The 23,547-nt window shown below is 42.0% G+C and overlaps 1 protein-coding gene across 1 annotated transcript in view; it reads left to right on the top strand.

The window, feature by feature from the left end:
- The first annotated feature begins 2,357 nt into the window (after positions 1–2,357).
- The window catches only part of LOC117702805 (uncharacterized), a 33,142-nt gene continuing 11,952 nt past the window's right edge, over positions 2,358–23,547 (top strand). Inside the window, exons 1-5 of the mRNA XM_076928212.1 lie at positions 2,358–2,421; positions 5,633–5,773; positions 6,613–6,775; positions 7,914–8,045; positions 8,731–8,917. Of these exons, the coding sequence (XP_076784327.1) occupies positions 2,358–2,421; positions 5,633–5,773; positions 6,613–6,775; positions 7,914–8,045; positions 8,731–8,917 (687 nt within the window). The remainder of the gene's footprint in view (positions 2,422–5,632; positions 5,774–6,612; positions 6,776–7,913; positions 8,046–8,730; positions 8,918–23,547) is intronic.

The following is a 23,547-nucleotide window of genomic DNA, read 5'->3' as shown; positions in this document are numbered from 1 at the left end:
GAATAATTTTCTTGGTTTGGGAAAATTTTTTAACAATCTCCCCTCTGCAGGGTTGACTGAGAAAGTGGGCTTGTCAGTGACTGAACACAACTTCATACCCATCGGAAATAGATGACCAGCCACTTTTACCAACAGGGCTTGTCCAAAGGACACTCTGGCAGTGCAGCCATTTGTACCTTGAAGTAAGTAATGGGATTCAGCTTCATGAGTGTATCTTTTCTATTTCCTACCTTCAGGAATGTTTCAGCACAAAAAGCAGATCATTTTTGTTACAGATTCCATCATTAACGTGGAAGCCTAGGAAACATTATCTTCCTGAAGTTCTCTATCAACTTCCTCAAGCCTTGATGATAGAATCAATGCCAAAAGTGAAAAATGCAATCCTAATTCCATTTATCTTTAAGGGGAGCAGGCTTTTGTCTAATTGAGAACTTGGAGTAAAATCTTCCTGTAGAAAAGAGAAACAGGCAATCCTATATGTTTCATATAAGTAACAGGTCACTCATTGAACGAATAATTGACATTAGTGAACTGGTTGAAGGCTAGTTAAACGTGTAGCTTATTTACTATTTGAATTTTAATTGAGTTTTTCTATTCTGGTTCTCAACTGAGTAAGTACTTTACATTGTTCCATCAAACAAAAGTATTGTTTTTGGACAATGGTGGTGTATGCCTTTAGTCCCAGCACTTGAGAGCGATACACAGACATATCTCTGACGCTGAAGCCAGCCTGGTCTACAGAGCAAGGTCCAGGACAGCCAGGGATACACAGAGAAGAGAAGCCCTGTCTCAAATACAAACCAACAACAAAAGAATAGTATCATAAAGGGAACAGACTTCCATTTTCTTTCTTTAGGTGGCTGAGGCCACACTATCTTATAGCATTCATGGGGGTCAGTAAAGATATTACAAACCCAGAACAACTGTGGAAAATGAAGCCTCAGCAGAACCTGGGAGATGACAGTTACTTGGTAAAATAATGCCGATAAAAGGTAGTGTTGGGAAGGGCACTCTTTTCTAATCTGCTGATCTCTGTGCTCAGGTGCCTGTAGCTGAAGCTCTATAGTACAATTGAAGTGACTTGACCAATTATCAGTGCTTAGCTGTATAACCTCCATGGGTCCCTGAAAACCCTGGGTCCTGCATTTCTATGAATCAACTGGACCAGAATATCCCTAGAGCCTTTGGGTCCTTTCTAATACCTGTGCTTCTGAGTTTGAAAGCAAAAGTCATGAGGGCCTGTATAATAGCAGTTTTGTAAGCATTTTATAGGTAGATTACTAGAGAGTCAACATGTAATCAGTGACTCACTGCTTAAACCAAATAAACTGTTTAGTGTAAAGAATCAGTTGTCTCACTTTAGATCAATAGCAATGTTTCTTGCTACATCATTTAAAAGGTGGCAGGAATTTTTGGTGCCAAACAGTTACCGTTTGAAAATATTCAATGTGCAATTCTAAAAGTCACAAGCATATACGCCATAAAACAAAATTATTTTCATCTTTCCATTTAGCTCTCTTACTTGCTGTAATGTAAAGTTTAGCCAGAAAACTCTTCTTGCTGGTTCACTCAGGCTGTTTTAAAATCCACGAATTACAGAGCCATTTTCTTTCTGGGTGGCGTGATTAGAAAGATATTGGATAGAAGAATGATTTATGTCAGGTGACAAGAGAACTCATCCTTAGACACTGGCAACTGTGGGTACTGTGGGGATGATTCTGTGTGCAATGAGGAGGAGAGCCTGAACATCTGACAGCAGTGGAAGCTTCTCCTCCAGCACACTTGGAGCTATGAAAAAAAAAAAGACTTAAATAGGCAAGCAGTTCAAAAAGAACATGATAGGAAACACTCTGTGGTCTTCATTTGAGTCTTTAAAATTTTTATTTCTTGTTATTCCCTGTGGAAACAACAAATTGTTCAACACAAATTTTTTTTGAATTGCTGACTGGCACAAAACACGGTGTACAGAAAGGTATAATTTGTTGGAAAGCAGATCGTGTCTGCAGGAGTTCACTAGATAGTTAAATAGCTTTCTCTAAACTTTCTGATCATTAATTCATCTCTTTCAGAAATATAAAACAGAGTATTGCTGTAGTAGGGACACATTCTGCTGTTGCCCCAAAGTGAGGGTACAGAGGTGTGCATCAAGAGCCATGGATGGCAAGAGAGTGGAGGAGCTGCTGGCCAAGGCAGAGCAAGAGGAGGCAGAGAAGCTGCAGCTCATCAAGGTGCACAAGGAGCTAGAGCTGGAATTCGACCTGGGCAACTTGCTGGCTTAGGACCACAATCCCCCAACAGTGCTGCGCCAGGCCAGGCCTTCGCTGGAGGCTGAGCTGCGGGCCCTGGCGTGGGACAACATGCAGCTTCTCATCAACCAGCTGCTGGCAGCTGCAGACCATGGAGCACATGGAGGAGGCGGTGGTACTGCGCTTGCTGGAGCCTGCCACATGCCTGCCCTGCGAGAAGTTGTTGCCCTGGCCACTGCCCCTCACCCGCTGGCCTTAAGGGCATCCCATCCGTCCCAAAAAGAAGACCAACCTCATGTGGGATGAGGTGAGTGGACAGTGGGGGTGTCTTGGGGCTACAAGCACGCACAGGATGACACTAAGGAATGGCTCATCAAGGTGCCCAGGAGTGCCAACCCCATGGAAGACCAGTTCACCAAGAGGATTCAGGCCAACAAAGAACGCATGGCCAAGAAAGAGATGAACGTTCTGTAGAACCTGGCCTGTGAGCACAAGATGCAGATGCCCAGCTCAGCTGGGCTGCACCCTAAGGGACACCAGAGTAAGGAGGAGCTTCAGTGGGAAGCTTCCAGGAGCGCCTCCCCAAGGAGAAATCACCCCGACCCTCTGGCAAGAAGAGGAAGTTTCAGCCCCCCTTTGGGTACTTCCCAGCCAAGAAAAAGAACCAGTGGGAGCTACTTCGAATCATGAACAGTAATAAACCTCAGCTGAACGTGACAAGTGCCACCAACAAGCAGATGAGGGAAGAGGTCCAAGAGGAGCGTGCCAAGAGGAGGAAGATGAGCCAGAAATGCAAGAGAAAAGGGGGCCGGCCAGGACCTTTCTGCAAGAGAAATGGCAGCTTGCCTGCTGGGTCAGGGAGAGAAAAGGAAAGGAGGCCTGGGAGGCAAGAAGCATTCCAGGCCGCCTGAGTCAGGGTGCAAGAAGACAGGAGTGCTGCGCCAAGGTGGGAAGAGGAGGAAGTAGTGTTCTCCCCTCTGGACCTGTTCTGAAAAGCTAGGACTGTACTAAAGGTTAAGTTGTGCGTGCTGCAGGCTGGCTCAGGAGGTGGCTGCTGTCCTCAGTGAGATTGACATTGAAGTGACAGGTTTGCCTCCCCAAGAGAGTCAGTGCTGGACTATGAACTAATGGAGATGCTGACTGGAAGTTAGTGTATTTTGGAACATGTGAATTATAGAAATGATATGGCCAGAACCAGGAGTAAGTTAAGGCCTGCCTTTTTTATCTTTTTTTATCTTGACTTTGGATACTGGGAAAGAGTTGATCAGATTTCTGAGTTATAGTAGATTGGTTTCAACATTTTTGCATTATTTTTGTAACAAACCTTATATATTTGTCAAAGCAAAGGAGGATGGGGGAAAATTACGTCCACCTGTGATTTACAAGTATTGTAAAGGTATGCTTTAACCTGATGTTGCTTTTAACTTTTACTGTTGGTAGAGGTTGTATGTGAAGTCAGTAACCTGGGTACCAGTACGGAGTGTGCTTGAGAAAAACAAAGTAGTTACAATGGTAACCCATTGAGAAAAACAAAGTAGTTACAATGGTTATAAAAAGACCCCTCCCTGGGCGGTGGTAGCCCATGCCTTTAATCCCAGCACTGGGAGGCAGAGGCAGGCTGATTTCTGAGTTCAAGGCCAGCCTGGTCTACAAAGTGAATTCCAGGACAGCCAGGGCTACACAGAGAAACCCTTTCTCAGAAAAAAACCAAATAAATAAATAAATAAATAAATAAATAAATAATAAATAAATAAAAAATAAAAAGACCCCTTCTATTAGGAAAACTTTGCCACTAACTATTAATATTTCAAGTATAGTGCTTTTTTATGTTGGTTCAGGTTGTGCATTTGTCCAGTGAATAGCTTTAAGTGATATATTGGAATCACACTAAGTAATGGTAATTAACCTTGTAATGGTAATTAACTCCAGAAAATGGTTGTCATTTGGTTTGTAACTGATGGCTTTTGTTTAATTGGCTTGAGTTTAGCAAGTGCTGGTCTGGATTCAGTATGGAGCCAAAGCTGAGTTTAGAGAGGAGCAGCCACACCCAGCAGGAGAATTCATGTTTATTTCTGTCCTGGATGTTTTTCCCTGTTTCATTGTTTTATTTTTGGTCTTAATAAACCTATCTTTGCAAAATTAAATTATATATATATATGCAAAGAGTAAGACTATACAATGAAATTCATACTTTCATTTATTGAAATCACCCTGCTATTCCTGCTGTTCTCATAAAACCACAAGCACATAATGAAATTCATTTCTATACTAGGATTGACTATTATTCCAAATCCTTTTCATTTTACCTAATAAATCCACTGCTGTTTCTCTGCAGAATTGCCGCCTTTGATCATTGTCATAGTGATACTACCTGGCTGAAGGAAGTAGCCCAGGACAACACAAACAATTTGGAAAGGACTTACATGATTTTTTCACTCTTACACCTGAGAGGTTAGGTCACATTGTACCATAGATTCAGAAGGCAGAAGCCACAGATGACAGTGCCAAACACAGTCCTTCCTGAACTACTGGACACATTTAAATGGAGGTTTCACTGGATCTCAGTGAACTCTTGAGTTCTCACTGGAACTCAGAAAGGTAGATATTGGAGAAGTGATGGCTAATGGAACTACAGAGCAGCAATCCAATGTCCCTGTTGACCTTTGCTCAAGATGCCTACTATGTCTGGTTGTAATGGAGAAAGGGAGATAGTGGGGTTTTCTCTTTTGAAGAAGAGACATAAACTTTACAATTGGCTATTCCCCTGGATGTAAACTCCTTCCTATATTGCCATGAACAAGGGAGTTTACATTTCAAAAATGGGATTGTGGAAACACATGTCTGTATATATTAAAGCAATGTCTCCCCTCAAGGCATGTGCACAATAAGAAGATATAATCCAATTTGCATAAGATTAAAGGTGCAGGAGAACCATTGTTGCCTCTGGGAAACAGGACACCCTGGGGAAGTGGACTGTAGTACATGAACGGAACCTAAGGGTAGATTTATCATGGAGAAGAATCTCCCTCAAGCAAGGACCCTAGACCTTAAGGTACTAACAAAGATGAGCTGCCCATGCCAAGGCCTGAACCAACTCTCCCATCCAAAGTGCTTGACTTGTAATGAAGCAGAGAGAAATCTCTAGCTTTAAAAGGAAAAGTTTCCAGGGGGTATCCCCTGAGTCCAAAGAGAGACTCCAGGATAGGGCACCTCAGAAACTGGTCAATGTGGGGCAAGCTGGTCAGCAGGTAGGCCATGGCAGTTTCCAGTGACATCATCATTAGTCACTTCCCTGGACAATCTCTTGTATCCAGGAGAACCCTAGAATCTTCTGTGATGTCACCAGTGTTGTGGTGACACCAACTGCCTGTGGGGTATTCTGTCAGAGCCTCTGGGTTCACAAGCAGTCATGTTGTCCATGCTGCTCAGGCTGTTTCGTAGGGACAATACAATACAACCAGAGACCAGACCTAGGCAGAAGGCATTCTGTAAAGCAGGAAGAAGGAGATGGCTCTGGGGAAGACACAGTGAGTCCTGGGCAGTGCATGGGGAAGCTTCCTGGAGGAAGGGCGCTTGAGCAGGTCCTTACAGGAGAAGGGCTTAGCATCTGGAGCCTCAAAATTTCTTAATGGCAGACCCAGAGTCCAGAATTTCTGATGATTACTTTCGCAGAGATCCAGGAATTGACAAGCCTTCAGTTGCTTTGCTGAGAGATATGAATTTCCTGCTGAGAGGCAAAGGATGCCAGGAGAGAGTTCTGTGAGAATAACAAAGCCTTGCTCTCAGGATAGAGTGCTGAAGCATTTCATCCTCAATAGATTCCTGTAGGTTACATGAATATGTGATGCCAAGAACAGAGAGGGATAATCCCCTTGTCAAGTTTCAAGGGATACTTGACAAGTATACATGTGTCTGGAACACACATGATGTGGGCTGAATTACAGTCTGGGATAAGTGTAGTAGTGTGTGGTTTTTCATCATGCATTTAAGAAGCAAGGATAGGTGTTGGCTTGTGAGAGATTTTTGGTGCTGGTGTTTATGGTCAATCTATTTTGTGCTAAGCAGTACAGACTACATCTTCAGATATAAACTGACAATGCCCTCAATTTCTTCTTGACTGGGAAAGCTTAAGCACATCAGGGTTAGTGGGACTGCAGTAGGGACTGAGCCATATGTTTAGTGATGGTGGTTGGGAGCAGGGACATAGGTGAGGAGTCCAGCTTGAAGATAGCTTTCCTGCTCTTTCAGGAATTCACTGTGTCTCTAGAATTCCCTCTTCCTCAGGCTTCTCTGTGGGAGTAAGTATGGTTTCTCCTTTTCCTGTCGTATTTTCCCTACAAATTTCCTTGTGTTTCTCTACCTGAAGGGTCTGTTGGGAAAGAGTCCTCCCAAACCTACACCATCAGTGAGCAGGAGCAGAGAGTGAAGAGGTTGGAGAAGCTCAAAAGGGACCTTGAAAGAATGAAGAACGAGAGAGATGAACTCCGGGGAATCCTGGCACATTATATTAACAAGGATTTGAACAAGAGGTAATCATTATGCCCAGTTCTCAGCTGACTATCTTGGGCCCTCTCTGTTGACCCTAGATTTCCACATATCACAGGAGGCTACAACTCCAGGCTATCCTCATGTCCAAATGCATTTTGCTGATTGGATATTCGACACAGAACTTGAAGTTCAGATAGGAGTGAGATGGGGTCACAAGCTCTTTTGATTCCTCTAAAAGAAAACTATAGCCTGTGGCATGAATCATTCAGGAAATAGCAGTATTAGTGTGTGAGCTCTTATCATGCATTTTAAGATGCCTGGACTGGTATTGCTTTGTGGGAGATGCTAGCTGCTGTGTGTTTATGGTGAATCATTTTTGTAATTTTCTGGAGCTGCTTTGGGTACATTTAGTCCTGTCAACAACTGGGAGGACCTGATTCTATTTGCTGCCCCTCAGTGTGAGTGGATTTCTGGTAAGTCATCACTGCTTTTTTCAAATTCTGTTCAGTTTACACTGAGATAATGTCACATCACTGTATGCATTTGGGATTGTGATGGTGTGTGTGTGTGTGTGTGTGTGTGTGTGTGTGTGTGTGTGTGTGTATGTTTGTCTCTGTGTGTGTATTCCACTTAAGATCCAGGGAGTCTGTGTAGTGTGATGGGGCTGGAGAATTTACCTGACTGACTTTTTAGGTAATGATAGTGATGTGGCCATGGAGGGTCACTTGTAGCATCACAGCACATGATCTCTGTGTGCACCACTGATGGGCATTAGAAAATCCTGATATAGGCAGTAAGCCCTTTTCCTTGTAAATACTGAAATTTGGGAAATTATGTAGTGATAGAACCAAGGATTGAGAAAACCTTGTCTACAAGGTGAAAAAGTGTCATCACAGGTTTAAGTTGGACCTAGGACTGTGGCACAGGCTCCTGGAAAGTTCTTGAAGACCTAATCTATTCCTTCAAGACCCCTCATGAAGCCAAAGTAGGTCAGCTCCCATTTTTTAGTTCCCTAGCTCTACTGTGCCCAGATCAATTGTAACAAGTTTAATAAGCACTAAGAGGACCCAATACAAGGCATTAGGTTGTGGCATATATGGGCTGGGGTAGTTCATGATTCAACTTGAATTAATGTAATCCTTGAATCCTTAGTTCAGGGATTATTTGCTCCTTCCACAGGTTCAACTTTGAGACTACTATGCTGGAGATGCAACACGACCAGGTGATGAGCGAGCTCAAAATCATTCCGCAGCAGATCAGTGAGGCCTTGTATATGTGCCAGGAGTTGACTAAAAATAATCAACTTTACAGGTGAGTGACTCACACTGTTGTTTCCCCAGCACTAGGCACAGAATGTGTCTGCCCATCATTTTCTTTAAAACAAAGTGAGGACTCTGGTTCTATACTTTTGCCTCTCAACAGGAAGCTTCCTCCCTCAAAGAAAGGCTCTAGGATTGTGATCTCTTGAAATCATTTTGATCAAGTGTGATGAGGCTGTGAGCCCCTCCAATCATTGTCCTTCTAAAGTCAGTATCCTCTAAATAGAAAAGGTGTGCACCTTGATGGAGACATCAATCAACCTTGAGTCTCTGGGGCACTGAAAGCACATTTACAGATCTGGTTTGCATGAGACACATAGAATGATGTGTATCTGTTGGGTCTTCTCTCTTCTCCTAGAGAAGCTTTGCCTTGTCTCTACCTAGAGGTGGTTCTCTAATTCCAAAGACATATATGCAATCATGGGTCCCATGTCCTCTTCTGGGAGATACATGAGTCCCTGTTGGTGTCAGGGTTTTCAGAAGTACCTTGAGTCTTCTGGAATGTTGCTTTCTTCTGGATTTGACTTTCCTATATGTGAGGTCCCATGGCTACTCTGGTCTGTAGTCTGGGGCTATCTGGGGATCAGGGCCCATGATGAGAAGGGATGGTACTTGGAGAAGTGGGAGAAAGATGAATGGTGCCTGGGAATAATCACCATTTCTTCTTTGTGGTTCAGCATCAGGAACTGTCACCTCCTGACAGAATCTCTTCATATGAAGAGTGAAGTAAAAATGCTCTGGAATGAAAACAGGCAGCTGCTTAAGGAGCAGATTACACTGGACGTGTGTTCTAAGGAAACAAGGAGGCTATGTGTGGAGGCCAGCATGAAGATCTATGACAAATTTTCCAAGCATATCCAACAGGTAAGATGCATGGAGGATGCTTAGGAGCAGGTTGCCCTCATGTCTAACCATAAACAATGTCAAGCCCAGATAACCATCCTCCACCTTGTCCAGGCACTCTCTTAATTCTTATCCAGTTGTTCTGTGATCATTTACAAGACTTTCTGTGGAGTTAGGCTCTCTCAAAAACTGGATGATTGGCAAGCACACCCTCCTGATCAACTACAAGCTGAAGTTCATTAAGATAGATGGGGTGAACACACATTACACACCTACATGCCATTGTACTAGAGGGGTTCTATGTGGCTGCCTCCTTTGCAGTAGCACAGAACATTGAGTGATGAAGTCAGGGCCTGTAGCTCGTTTGCTTTGGACCCATGGCTCCAGCTGCATATGTAGGGGAGGATGGCCTTTTCAGACATAGGTGGGAGAGGAGGTCCTTGGTCCCATGAAGGCTAGATACCCCAGTGTGGGAGAATTCAAGTGCATGTAGGTGTATGGCGGGCTCAGTGGTGGCACATCCTCATTGAAGGAGGAGGAGGGGGATGGGATAGGGGGTTTCTGGGTGGGGAAGATGAAGAAAGGGGATAACGTCTGAAATGTAATAAATTTTCTAACAAAAATTATTTAAGAAAAAAAAGGTGGGGGTAGAGGTCTTGTGTCTTTTCTCTTCCTCAACCCTGCATTGCAACATGGTCTCCTACCTGAGCCTAGACCTTGGTTCATACTGACAGAGCCTGACAGATAGTTCACCCATCAGTCGTGGTTTCTGTCATTGTTGCTAGAGTTCTTTCCTGTAGCTTGTATTCAGGAGCTGACTGGATGAACAGGGATGTTTGAAAGACTTCTCTCAGGCTGAGGGTTGGGTGAGAGATGTGAGGCTTCAAGAAAAAGATTTCTCAAACTCTCTCAACCTAGTCTGCAGAAGTTACTAAGTTTTATTTAGTCCCACGGGATGAATTACAGAGTCCTGGGTCTCACATGAAACATCAGATATTCACAGTCTACATTCAGTGGTTCCTCCTGCATTTTGGTCTCCTTACTGTTTCCCCCTCATTTATGATTTCTGGAATGTGTGTGTGGGGAGGGGGGAGTCATATGCATATCTGTGACAATATGTATATAGATGTGTGTGTTGAGAGGCCAGTTAATTCCATGTGGTTTTGATCAGGCTTTCTGTTTTGGTTAAGCTGTCTGACCAGCATCTTTGAATCTTCTGTCACCTCCCAGGCAGAGCTCCTGGAATTGCTTTGTCTCAAGAAACTGCTACAAGCTTTCATAACTCACAGAGAGGAAGAACATGTTTATATGTTTCATTGTTTTGCGTTTTCTTGTTGCTGTTGTAAGAAAACAATTTCTTAACTTAGAAGAAGCTAATGCTGTCTGCTCCCTGTGTCAGATACACAACTTGGCCCACTGTGCTTTCTTATGAGCTTTCTTGTCATTTAGATTAAATCAGCAGGGAAAGGAGGAGGGTGTTTGTTTGCCAGGATGGGTCTTACCCAAGACACCTAGGCTCCACATAACCCACAGGTCAGTTATTCAACCCTTTATCAAACAAACAGAACCCATGTTGCCAACACTTAAACGTCAATAATTTCACATTTAGCCCAGCCCACCCTTCTGAAATCTTAACATATGATTTCAGTTTCCCCTTCCCAGTCCTTCCTTCACTCATTACAATTTCCTAGCCCGGGGTTTGGAGGCCTACCCATGTGAGAAACAACCACAAAGCAGACATATAACTCTTGTAACCACAGCAGGATATGAGGCACAAAGGGGTGCCCAGCAACAGCTGGCTGCACACATGAGACAAAAGGTGGCCCTAAGGTGGTCCTATTCAAAGGAAACTTATGGACCTGAACACCAGCCTCTTGTTCTAAGATCAGAGTGTGGGGCTCACCACAGTGTCAGTGTCAGTTCACTTTGCATCAGGGAAACATGAAACAGAGCAGAAAGTCACCATGCTGCTACACCTAGCTCAATAGAACAAAAGGAGACAAATAGTGGTGTAAAGTCAGATTGTCAACCATTGGTAGTGGGAAATCTATTTATCACTATTGAAACTGGTTATAGAGGGAAATCTATTTACCCATATTGAAATCACTTGTAAGAAAACCAAACACTTTAGTACATGGAGGTGAGTAGGAGGCTGCTGTGTCAAATCCATGGGACTGACAGTCAACAAGGGTGGCTAAGGGTCTGTGTCCACCTCTATGCTTTTGGTGTATAGTGACTGCCTGCTGGAAGGTCAGGTGGCTCATTGCATTTTCTCAGCATCCTGGTTTGTTTTCCTCATTACCTCCTACCATTTTTTCCAACTTTGCCTAAGCTTGACTCAGTTATCTTTGGCCTTGGAGTTTGTCCTGAGTATTACTCTGTGAAACACTGAGTTGCTTGGTGTTGCATCTGCATCAAGCAGAAGGCCCATACCTATGATGAGGTGCTAGAACAGGGCTGCCTCAGACAGCCCCTTAGGCTCCTGGTAGTCTCAAGCACTCACCCTGTGTTCTGTCTGTAGCACTCTGTAAAGACTGTCATTCAAAAGTGATTTGGTTTGAGTTAAAATCATCCTCAAGGGGGGCTGGAAGAAAAGAGGAACTTCAGACATGGCTGATGATATAAAATGGGGCAGCCCTGTGAGAAGCCATGTCCAACTCTTCAGAAACTGTATAGTTTCTGTAGTCCCCAGTGACCCAGCGACTCTAGAACAAGAAGTAGGTGTCCACAGAGGAAATTATTGCAAATCATGGTTGTAGTGGTACTTCACAGAGTTGCCCTGAAGTAGAAACTATCCAGAAGTTCTTCAGTCAAGGAGTGAACAAGTATACTGTAGTGCAGCCCTTCTATGGACTATTGCCTAGGGTGATCATACAAACCACCATTTGTTCTTGAACTAGTTAGACATATTTTCCACAAATTATCCCGGACAGGATCTCCTTATGTGAAGAAAAGTCTCACTTTGCATCCTAGTTACAGAGATTTCCTAGTTGTCTGGGCTCATAGCTTTGGTTACAAAGCCACACAGGCTGTGGAAAATGGAGGGCCTATTGGAAGATGCTGCTAACTTTAGAGTCCCTGGAAAACAGTGAGCAAGATGCAGGGAGTGGCTTGTCCACCCTGATTCCATGTGTCTTTGCTGGGAACCAAGCCGACTGTACACAGCCTTGGGAACTTCCTAAGCAGGCTTGCATACCAGGCCAAATCTCCATATTTCCATCCTTTGTTTATTAGGGAAAAGCATTTATTTTATTGAGCTGTCTATAGGCTATGCCTACTATGTTCGTGTCCCATTCAAGGTTTTTTATTTTCTTTTTTTTTTTTTTTTTTTTAATTAATCAGATTATGTTTGTGAGTACACTGTCTCTCTCATCAGACACCAGAAGAGGGCATCTGATTTTACTAAGATGGTTTGTAGGCTACCTTGCGGTTTGGGGGAATTGACCTGAGGACTTCCAAAAGACAAATCAGTGCTCCTAATTGCGGAGATATCTCTCCAGGATTTTTCAATTCAAGTGTTTATTTCTTATGGCTTTATAGTGTCCTGGATGATGTCTTATATTAACATGAACAGTGAAAGTCAAAATGTTCCTGCAACTGTATGTATGAACATGTGCTTGTGTGTGTTCTGGAATGTGTATGTCTGTCTTTGGGTGTGATTGTGTGTGTGTCTATGTATGTGTTAGTGTGTGTGTGTGTCCATTGCTGGGCTCAAACAATGCAGTATCATTTTGCTCTCTCTGAGATATGAGGTACTAGGATGGGATAGCAGGAGCCAAGAAGATTTCCTATTCCTGTATAACTGTATTTTTGGGTCTCAGGCCTTCCACATGATTCTCTGCCTCAGTCACCTAGGAGCAGCTCAGAATATTGTTCTGATCTAGTTTAAAAGAAATCCTGTCCATGATCATTCATGTGATCCACAGAGTTTGTGTCTATTGTGTACTCTTTCTTCCCTTCTGAGCTCTCTGGTATGACCTGAGCCTGTTGTCCCTTAAGTCACCCCACAAATAATACTACAGTAACTATAAACATAGGGGTATCCTTTTTCCTTCATGAATATTTGTTTTAAAGTTCAAGGCTTTCCCTTGGGAAGATTTGCATGCAGCACACTCTTGCTGAGTATAGTATCTCTTCAGTGAGCATGGATTTCCTGTGAGATGGTTTCTCTGGGGAGTCACAGATGCAGGGGTTCAGGAACCTGAACCAGGCAGGTTCCTGCACTCCAGATATAATAAGAGCCTTCACTTCAATGGTGGCTAGGTTTTCTCAAAGGCCTCTGTATAGTGTTTGATTCAGACATTGCTACACAGTTATTTTTCAGTATAATATATATGGACCATTGGAGAAATGTGGTGTTTTATTTTAAGTCCAGCACAGTGTGTAGTTCACTGTTCACTTTTAAGCCATTTTTTAAATCTGAGAAAAAGTCCCAGACCCAGGTGCTCTGTGGCTCTTCTCCTTTGGGGATACTGGGAATGATCTTAGGCTGAAAGGTCATACTGGATTTTCCTGGTCAATAAACTGGTGTTTGCTGGATAGCTGACATGGCAGGTCCTCAACAGGCCTTTGTCTCTTCCTCCCCTAGGTCTGAAATACTCCTCCTGAAGCTCAAACAGGCAGACCAGGTCAAGATTTCCCTCAGACACAACTCTTCACAAGGAGTGCACATGTTGAAGAGATTATTACCATCGTTGGCAGCCTTTGGACAATATGTCCAAGGCCAGTAACAGGTTGTAGGTCTGTGCTGTAAAATCTGCAGCTAAAGAATGCTTCTTAGTTTAATTATAATGTTTTGGATTTGGTTAGAATTTTGATTGCTTTGAGGATATGGTTTCTTTGTTTCATTTGAAGTTTTGCTGTTTATTTTTTGTTATGTTATTAATTTGTTGTTTTACTAATTTTATATACTATATATATTGACTCCCCCACTTTAAGTTGGTATTGAATAAATTTAATGTATTTTCATGGATAAAAATGTAATCACTAATTTTTCCCTCATGAGACCTTCTGTATTCATGTGTGGTTCTCTGTCTTCTAACACTGCAAGTATCAGGCAGGAGTGGACCTCTTCAAGTAGCATGTGGCTTAGGCCTCATTATTAGTTCCCAGCCAGTCACAGCTACACAGAAAATTGTGCTTTTGATATGGATAGTGTGTCAAAATCTGTGGATCCCAACTTCATGATGAAAAATGTATCCATGCTGTAACTTTGTTGTTATAAATTTCGCTATTTAAAAATGTACCACTATGTAGATGATTAAGTTGAATAAAGTAGAAACACAAGTGTATTTCTCTAATACATCACAAGAAATAAAAATATTCAATAAATGAGTATAAAAGAAATCAGTAAACATGGAGCTGTATGCCTCTTGTTTTCTTGAAATATAGCATCACTTATGAATTCCCAACAGAGATAATGAATTTCAAGACCGTTTTGGAGATGTTGGTTATTTTTTTAGTATTGATTTTTTATCCTTTTTTTAATTGTTGTTCTAATAATAATGATGGTTTCTTTTTCTTTTTGCTCTTGGTCTGGACAATATATTGGATGCTTTTATAAAAATTTGTTTTTTATATAAAATTTTGGGGGCATTGTTTCTGTTTTTGAGTTATTTCTTTTATATGTATGGGTGTTTTTCCTGCTGTAGGTTTTTGCACTACATGCTTGCAAGTCCCCAGAGGCCAGGCCAGAAGAGGTCAGTGGATTCCACCTGGAACTGAAGTGACAGAGGATTGTTAATCATTGCTCTTTAGGTCCTCTGAGAAACAAATTCTCAAGTGGATAAACCATCTGTCAAACCACTGCCTGGACTTTTGTCCTTCCTTGAGTGGTGTATTATCTGCACTGGATCACACCCAACCAAAGAGAAAAGATTCTTGAGACCTGTAGGGTCACACTCCTGGGGTAGGCATGCTCAGTGTTTAAACTTTGAGGCCTCCATGTAGGGCATTAGAGTGGCTTCCTGATCATGCCTCTGGATATCTTATTGTTAGGGTTGGAGTTGATCTCTCATGTCTCTTCCTGCATGACAATGCAGATTGGGTTTATCAGATGAACTGCAGAATTGAGAACTCTCCTAAAGGTGGTAAATAAATAATGTTGAAGTACCATCAAAACAGTGTTTAGAGTAAGCTTCATACAAACCCAGAGGATGGAGCCTGCAGCAGAGGACACAGGACTGTGGTGGTGAGTATTTCAGTTCAAGACTAGCAAGGGAGAGGGATGGTAGATGTTGCCAGGATATTTTTCATGTGGTCTGGAAAATTCATCTACCATCTTTCAGTTTTGAATTTAGCTTTATTTATAATTAAAAATTGAAAGTAGAATGCAGACATATTCTTCCTTCTTTTTCTATGTTTTTTACTGAAAACGATTTTTAATACAATACATTCAGATTATGGCTTCCTCTCCTGCAACTCTTTTAAGATCCTCTCTCCCACTAGTTCTATTGGAATTCACACAGTTTCGAATCTCTCCTAGACAACAAATAGCCATTTAGATAATATTGACCAGCCATTTAGATAATATTGACCAGGGAATGTTATAGATATATTTTAATTAAAAACCCAATTAAGAAGGAGACAAGGAGAAAGCTAGAAAGTTAGCTGTGTGCTGGAATTCCATTTACCCCTTCTCCTAATTGGCTAAGAAATGAGCAGGCAGCTTTACATGCCTGTCATCACATCTTCCACACCATGATGACCCAATAGTGAACCAAAATAAGACTTTTCCTAACTTGCTTTTTGTCAGGAACTTGGTTTCAAAAACTAAAATAGTAACTAAGGCACAGATCCATCTGAACCTTCTAAGACCCCATCTTACATTGTTATGCCTCTAACTTGTCTGTCCTAGATAATATTCGAGTGCTATGCATAGACAAGGCAACTCTTGTGAAAGAAAGCATTTCATCGAGGGCTCGATTACAGTTTCAGGAGTTTAGCACATTATCATCATGGTGGATAGTATGTCAATATGCTGTCAGACACTGGAGCACTGGTAGAGAGCTACATTGTGACCTGTAGGCATAGAGGCAGGTATAGAACTGGGCCTAGCATGAGCTTTTGAAACCTCAAAGTCCATCTTCTAGAAGGCCACACCTCCTAATCCTTTTCAAACACTGCCACTCTCCAGTGACTAATCATTCAAGCATATGAGCCTATGGTGTCCATTCTTATTCAATCCACCATACAGTCTATTACTAAACAAGGTCACAGATTTAGGAGAGCGAGGCTTCAATTTTTGAATCAATCAAATCAATCTATAAGGGGGCCATAGTGTTTTCTAAGGGTATTTATATAGGTTTGACCCTGGGATGATGAAGGAAGAGGAAGAACTGGATTTATCTGGGAAGAATAGATTGCTGTGTAGTGTGGGGAATTAGCATGATTGCTTCAGGCATTGGAGTTCTTTTCCCTTGAGGTGCAATCTAAATAATAATTTTTTAAAATGCTCCCAGAAATCTTGTGTTTTTTCAAAACTGGTAAAAGTTATTCACTGTGTTCTTCAGACCCAGTATCAAATGTCAGAGTAGGACAAATGTATCATGACTAATGAGAGGATAATTTCTCTCTTTAATGCGTTAATAAAAAGTACATACAGAAGCTAAGGTAAGATGAAGTACAATAAGGGTCATCAAAGATAAGTTGTGACCATATGTGTATTTTCATTAAGTGTTTGCCATCATGGCAATTATATAATGGGATCATTCTTTGGGTGTTGTGATCTATACCCTTGGTTGTAAACCACAGGGTCTCCAGGCCCTGAGAGACCGTTTTTAGGAAAGGAGCAGCTGAGGTTGGTCCAGTGGAAGCTCCATGTGCAGGGTAGGGAAATGCTAGGGGCTGAGTCAGGAATTGGTGGGTGGGTGAGGCAGCACCTGCATAAAGGCAGGGGAGGTGGTATAAAAGTGTGTTGTGAAGGAGAAAATATGCAGGGAGATAACATTTGAAATGTAAATAAATAAATAAAAAAACAAGAAAACACAAGAGCAAAAGAACCTTAGACAAATCACAGATGTAGGCAACCCTGGAGAAGGACAACCTACAGCAGAGATCAGGAGCTAAAGATGCAAGCATCACCAACAGAATACAAGAGATAGAAAAGAGAATCTCAGGCAAAGGAGATACCACAGATGATATTGACAATTCAGTCAAAGAAAATACAAAGTGTAAAATACCTGTAACCCAAAAGATTCAGGAAATTCAGGACACAATGAAAAGATCAAAAATATTAGAGTAACAGAAATAAAAGAGGATGAAGAATACCAGTTTAATGGCACAGAAAACATATTCAACAAAATCATAGAATTTTGGGCTTCTGTTCAAAGACCATCTGTTGGACTCTAAAGATAACAAAACCAGGGAATATGCTCCCCCAGAGAAACTCAAGGACAGGATTCCTTGCAATAATATGAGGTTTATTAATGATAAGATGACCAGATGACAACCAGGATACTAGGGTTCTGTTGCATGCAGGCAAGAAGAACCCCAAATTAAAGCTAAGGGCAGCTTATATACTAGTTTTACAAAATTTATGAGAGCACTAATACAGTTACTTCTTAACAATAACCATAAAGGCCAAACTCCAACAGCCATTCCCAGGCCTGGTTTCTGTTCCCAGGCCTGGTTTCTAAGTAACTCAAATTTACACCTTATCTTTTTACAACAAAGAAGGTCAGCTTAAGTAGCTTCTGTTTACCAAGGTTTACTTCTTAATGGCTCATAGACTCCTATCTTGGGTCTTTTTTCCTGGAATGTTTGTTTGAGTCTTTGGAATGTGCTCTTCCTGGGATGTGCCTCTGGGGCAGCTAATATTTGACTCAAACTTAAGAATCTTTTAATTTTAATTTCAAGCTGAGATCTGAAATTACATTCTTACATATCCTTGTGTTGTGCAAGGCTTTACCATACCTTTCTTCACTACCTGCCTTGCTTGTTCACTTTTCCTTCCATCTTGAATGCCTCTCTCATTGTGTTCCCATCCTTGAGTCTGTTAGTCCACTGCTGCCCCAACTACCTCCTTTCTCTTTCCCAAACCATTTTAGATTACTGGAAGAACATGGTGAAGACTCCCTCTGCCTTTTCCCCAGTTCTTCCTCAGTGTACAGCCTCAGCAGGGCTTTCCATCAAGGTAAGGGAAGAAAAGATGGAGAAGCAGATTTGTCTCCATTTCCTCTTCTCTCTAACAAAAGTCTGTCCTGTGTTTAACCATAGCTCCAAGTCATGCATTTATTTCCCCATATGTTTATAGACACTTACACACAGACAGTCATTGGGTACTGTCTCTAAGGGATGAAGAAGGCTTTGCATCAGTATGCTGAATATATACCCACATTTCAAACGCTTTCAAAGCAGCAAAATGAAGCTGATAGAAAGTTCAAACTTGGAGTGAAATTAAACATAGCTTCCCCATTTCCTGTTTTCTGTTTTCTTGCACTTTGATTACAGATATTTATCTTCCAAGTACAATGTCTTTGCAGGACTCTAAGTAACGGGGTTGAATTTATGGGTTTTAACACAACACTGCATGTAACACAGTGTTCTTTAACTATTTGTTCTCTCATAGATATTTAGATCCTGACCACAGTTGCCCCTCTGTCCTCTCCTTCCTGATCCTCCCCTTATCTCTGCCCTGGCGCATCTACTCCTCCTTCTTTGCCCTTTAGAATAAGGGAAGCCTCTCAGGCATGTCAAACAAATATGGCACATCAAGTTGCACCAAGATTAGGCACCTCCCCTCACATCAAGGCTGGAACTACACAACCCAGTAGGAGTCAAATTATCCTTTAAAAAGGCAAAAGAAAGAGATAGAGACATCCTCCTCTCCTGCTCTTAGGATTACCACAAGGTGATCAAAGTAAACACAACCATATCAAATGCAGAATTGCCTAGGGCAGATCCATGCTGGCTCCCTGGTTGTCAGTTCAGTCTCTGTGAGCTTCTATGATCCCACATTAGTTGATTCTGTAGGTTTTCTTTTAACACAGTGTTCTTAGTAAGTACTTATTAATAGACTGAAGGAATATATAGGGGGTTGATCCGGTACTGCTATGTATTAAAATGATAAATACTGACCCCCAAGATCTGGCTACTACCCCACTGTATTTCCCAAATACTTGTTGTTGAAAATTTTCTGGGTTCTTGATGCTGCAGCAGTCTCGCATCCTGGAGAGGCATCACAATCTGACACCTGCTGCTGGTCCATCAGGACTAAAGGAGACCTCCTGTTTTCTTTGTCATCTTCTCCTTCTCCTCCTCTTCCTCCCCTGCCTTTTTTCTATCTGTATCTTTATACTGTCTCCTCCTATCTCAATCCTATCTTCTCCTTGTGGTCCCTACCTGTGACACAAACCCCACCCCCACAGCCTGGAAACTCACACTTTACCTCACTCTTTTCCCCCCAGTAATTGGCTTTTGCCAGTTTCATTTAACCAATAGTTTTAAATTGGGGAGCAAGGTTTACACAAGAAAGGCTGGTGTACATGAAGATCCTTTTATCTTGGAGCAACCAGGTCTTGGGGTTCAGAACTTAGCATTTCAATTGCACCTGAGCAAACCCTTAAAAATATGCATATTAGCACTTAGGTAGTTTTGTGTTTAAAATAAAACAAGAAATAGGGAGCTAAGGTGCTATGAGAACTCAGAAAAGCTGCTGAGAAGAGGTCTGTGTTGCTGTGTGTAAGCGATCTATCCTCTCTTAGGAATATGAAGGCCCTGAGCAAGCAGAAATGCATGGAAATGAACAGATGCTACCCGAAGTAGAATGAAGGACAAACATGACTATTGCCAGGACATCATCAGCAATGACAGAAAGCAGATCTTGATCAGACTCCTTAGTGCCTGCATGTTCTGGATCAGTAGTTCTGCATGAAGTCTTGGGCTCACATCCCCAGAAAAAAGAACAGAAAGAAAGGAAAGGAGGGGAAAGAAGGAGGGGGAGAGATGAAAGAAGGGGAGATTGGGGAGGAAGAGATGTGTTATTACAGCTAGGGTGGTTTTTCAGTTATGGTAAAGTGTTTAACTACTTCTCTGTGATTAAAAACAAAATCAGATTGTGTCAGAGTTTGGAGACCTGTGTTGGAGCTAAGCAGTACCCCAACTAGCTATTTTTAATTTTAACTCTTTAGCCACACTAACATATCTCAATGGGCTCCATGTGATATTCAGCCCGTGATACAAAATGTAACAATCACGTTCAGCCTCTCTTTTTCTGGGCCCTCCCATTATAATCAGTCTCAGTAGTGTCTTCTCTCCTTTTGCTTTCATACCACTTTTCTCCATTCACCTCTAAAATGGCATCCCACACTCTATAGGAGTCTAGAAATTATTCTTCAAATGCACATAGATTCATCAAGTTGGGAAGCCCTTGACCTAGAACCACATAGAAAACAATACTCGGGTTGGAGACACAACTCAGATGGTGCATTGCAAATGTTTCCTATCACCTTGGGTGGGAGTTACAGTTTCTGGAGTCTGAGTTGAATCTGCAGAACTGTATGGTGAGAGGAAAGAAGTCTCTGAAGTTGGAGCTACAGGTTTATTTTGAGGTCCTCTCAACCCTTGCTTCTTGTGACCACCACACCGAGTGATCATCAGACCTCCACATGAGTACAGTGACATTCATCCACATGCCTACAATAAATAAATAAAAAATGTGATAAAAGTATTTGAGTGCAGTTTAGGTGTACAGACTTATTTGTAGGAGCTAATTTATTTAGTCTTCTGGTGTATCAACTTTATTATAAAGATTCTAGCCAGCGACGGGGACACTGAAGGACAAGCTGGGTGCTCAGAACTGGACCCTTTTCCCTGTGGTTGTGGGCCTTATCCCACTCACTAGCAGTTTCTCTAACCCTCCTTTTAATGATGTTTCTTCCATCCTTAGAAATAGAAGCTGCAAGAGTCGATTTTACCGCAAGGTGTCAGCCCAGGGTAACATAAGCTTCAAAGGTCTTTTACACTCCGATGAAAGTCAGGGAATTCAAAAATTATATAAGAAGCATTAAAACATGCAGAACAGTGGAGTGCAGAAAATCTGTTTGATCCCAGCACTCAGGAGGCAGAAGCAGACTGATATCAGAAAGAGGGGCAGTTTGGGAACAAGGGTCACATTAAAAACAAGACCCAGACCTACCTTGGGAGTTACAGTGTTGAATCTGAGTTGAGTCTTCAGAACTCTGTAAAAGGGTCCTTGAAGTCAGAGCTACAGGTTTATTTTGAAATCCTCTCCACCTTGCTTCATGTGACCGCCACACTGAGTTATCATCTGACCCCCACATGGGTATCATAATATTCTTTCGTGTACCTACAATAAATAAATAAATAAATAAATAAATAAATAAATAGCGAGATCTGAGCTAATCAAAGCTCATGATGACCCTGTCTCAAAAAAAAAAAAAGATATAAAATTAAATAGTTAAAAAAACACCATTTGGCACTGTGTGGCAAATCAAGTGTAATCATGGAAAATGTTGACAGGCATTTATTTTTCTTTACATTTCCTAATCAGCCTAGTCTGGGAATGCTGTGCATGAAATTCCTGAGATGCTGTTATTGAGATCTCAGTCAGTAATTTCCGAGGACGGCTTCATTTCAGAGGAGTAGATTACCCACTGACATTTTCTCTACTTCCTCCTTCTGAAATTTTCACCTTATTGACAGCAACATTTTTTTTTTTTTTTTTTTGGTTCATAATACTTGAGTGCTCTGGGAAGCTGTCCTTAATAGAAGAGATTGGAAGGTGAGATGGGAAGGAGTAAATCTGGTGTAAAAGTCACTCACTAACTCAGATTCATTCTTTGACTGTGCTAACAGTTCTCTGGGAAACTGCTATCTGTCTGGACACCAAGCACATGTTAGCTGCAGAGCAGTTGGTCTCCAAGTGTGACCTAGGATTAGTACAGTATCACCTGGCAACCGGTGAAATGCACAACTGCAGATTTCTTCCAGAACTGATCCTGGAATGGAACATGTCCCAGGAGTCAGTAGGTTTCCAGTGATCCCTTCAGTTAATTCTGAGTTCTCCTGCCTTGAGATGGATCACTACTGGGGACCCCTGCTGGCAGTTGGCATTGTGTACACAGAGGCTGAGGGCTGTGGTCTGCGGAGCAGGCTATGCTCTGCAGTGAGAATCAGGCTCCACATGGGACTGTTAGTCAGGACACCAAGTGCCTTGCCTTGGGATCCCACGGAGAAGTGGGTGAGTCCCAAGTCTCTTTCGCAGGCCCCATGCAACCTGCCTTTATAGGCCTTGGGAATCTGCTTCGGGAGTAGGAGGGGTGAGGCTGGTCTCAGGAGTGGGCAAGCATGCAGAGGTACTCAAGGCAGCCCAGCTCTGATCGCCCCTTCAGCCCCTACAGGTCTCGGGAGGAATTGCATGCATGTGGTGCACAGACATCCAGCAGGGAAAGATATATATAAATAAAAGAAAACAAACAACAACCCTCCAAAACCAAGCAACACCACAAAAGCTCCAAATGTGTCGCCACACTAATATTACCTAAAAATAAAGCCACATCTCAACATGTGTGGGAATTCTCAACATGGAAATTTGGGAAGTCTTTATCTGGGAAGTCATTATTTCAACTTTATAGTTATCCCCGAGGATGTATTTCAAGGAAATGAGAGGCAAATAGCTCTGGTTTTCTTAAAAAAAAAAAAAAAAAAACTCTGAATGAATACTCCTTTACTAAGAGGCTTTAGAACAATACAGTGGTGGCTCTCATTAATTTTGTTTGCATGACTATTTCAGGACAATGTGAATACCTGCACCATATTTTAGGGGTATCTAAACATATGACCTAAAGGGTACGGTATGGATACATTTTTCATCATTAAGTGGGTATTTACATAGTTTCCATGCCCCCTATAAACTACTGTGTAGAACTGGCTAGCTGGCTGGGAATTTACAATGTAGCCTGAAGCTCATAGAGATCCATCTCTGTCTGAATTCTGGGGATACAGCAGTGTGACAACACACATGGTGACAAGAGCTGTCAAAGTGTGAAGGCTTTGAAAATGATTTTTCCTAATTCACAAAAATGCAGCCATTTCTCTAATCAGCTAGATCAGTATAGCCAATGCATATAACCACAGCAAAATACCAAAATAATGACCAGAACAAAAAAGAAAAAAAAGAAAAAGAAAAAGAAAAAGAAACTTCAAAACCCCAAACCAGTGGAACAAAAAGCCTAAACCTCAAACCAAACAAAACCCAAACCAAAATCAAACAAACAAGCAAATAAACACAAATCACTATGAGCAGTGTTCTCTTGCTGCATTTTAGCAGTGGTGAACTAAACCATGTGGCCAGCCTTGAAGGCAGGGTATAAAAGCAGTTTCAGAGGTAATAGGCTATGGAGATATTCATTGCTATGTCTCTTTAGGGGCTTTTAAGGTGAAGCCTTCCCAAGGCTAAGGATGGAACGTATTATAGGCTGTTGCTCAAAGACTTTTAACCTTAGTTAACTCACCTCCTGTAAAGATTATCGCAGACAGATCAAAACTAGTATTAATTTTTACTCTTGAACGTTTTCTCCTGAATGCTGAGCAGCTATGGATGTGCTTCTGCTCTGTGTGAAGCCCTGCCTGCTGCAAGCACAGCAAGAGGGGTATCCTGCACACCTCTGTGTAGAAACACACTTGCCCTG

The sequence above is a fragment of the Arvicanthis niloticus genome, chromosome 2, assembly GCF_011762505.2.
Source record: "Arvicanthis niloticus isolate mArvNil1 chromosome 2, mArvNil1.pat.X, whole genome shotgun sequence".
Classification (NCBI taxonomy): domain Eukaryota; kingdom Metazoa; phylum Chordata; class Mammalia; order Rodentia; family Muridae; genus Arvicanthis; species Arvicanthis niloticus.
The sequence above is the reverse complement of the archived record's forward strand: the minus strand, read 5'-3'. Positions and strand labels throughout refer to the sequence as shown.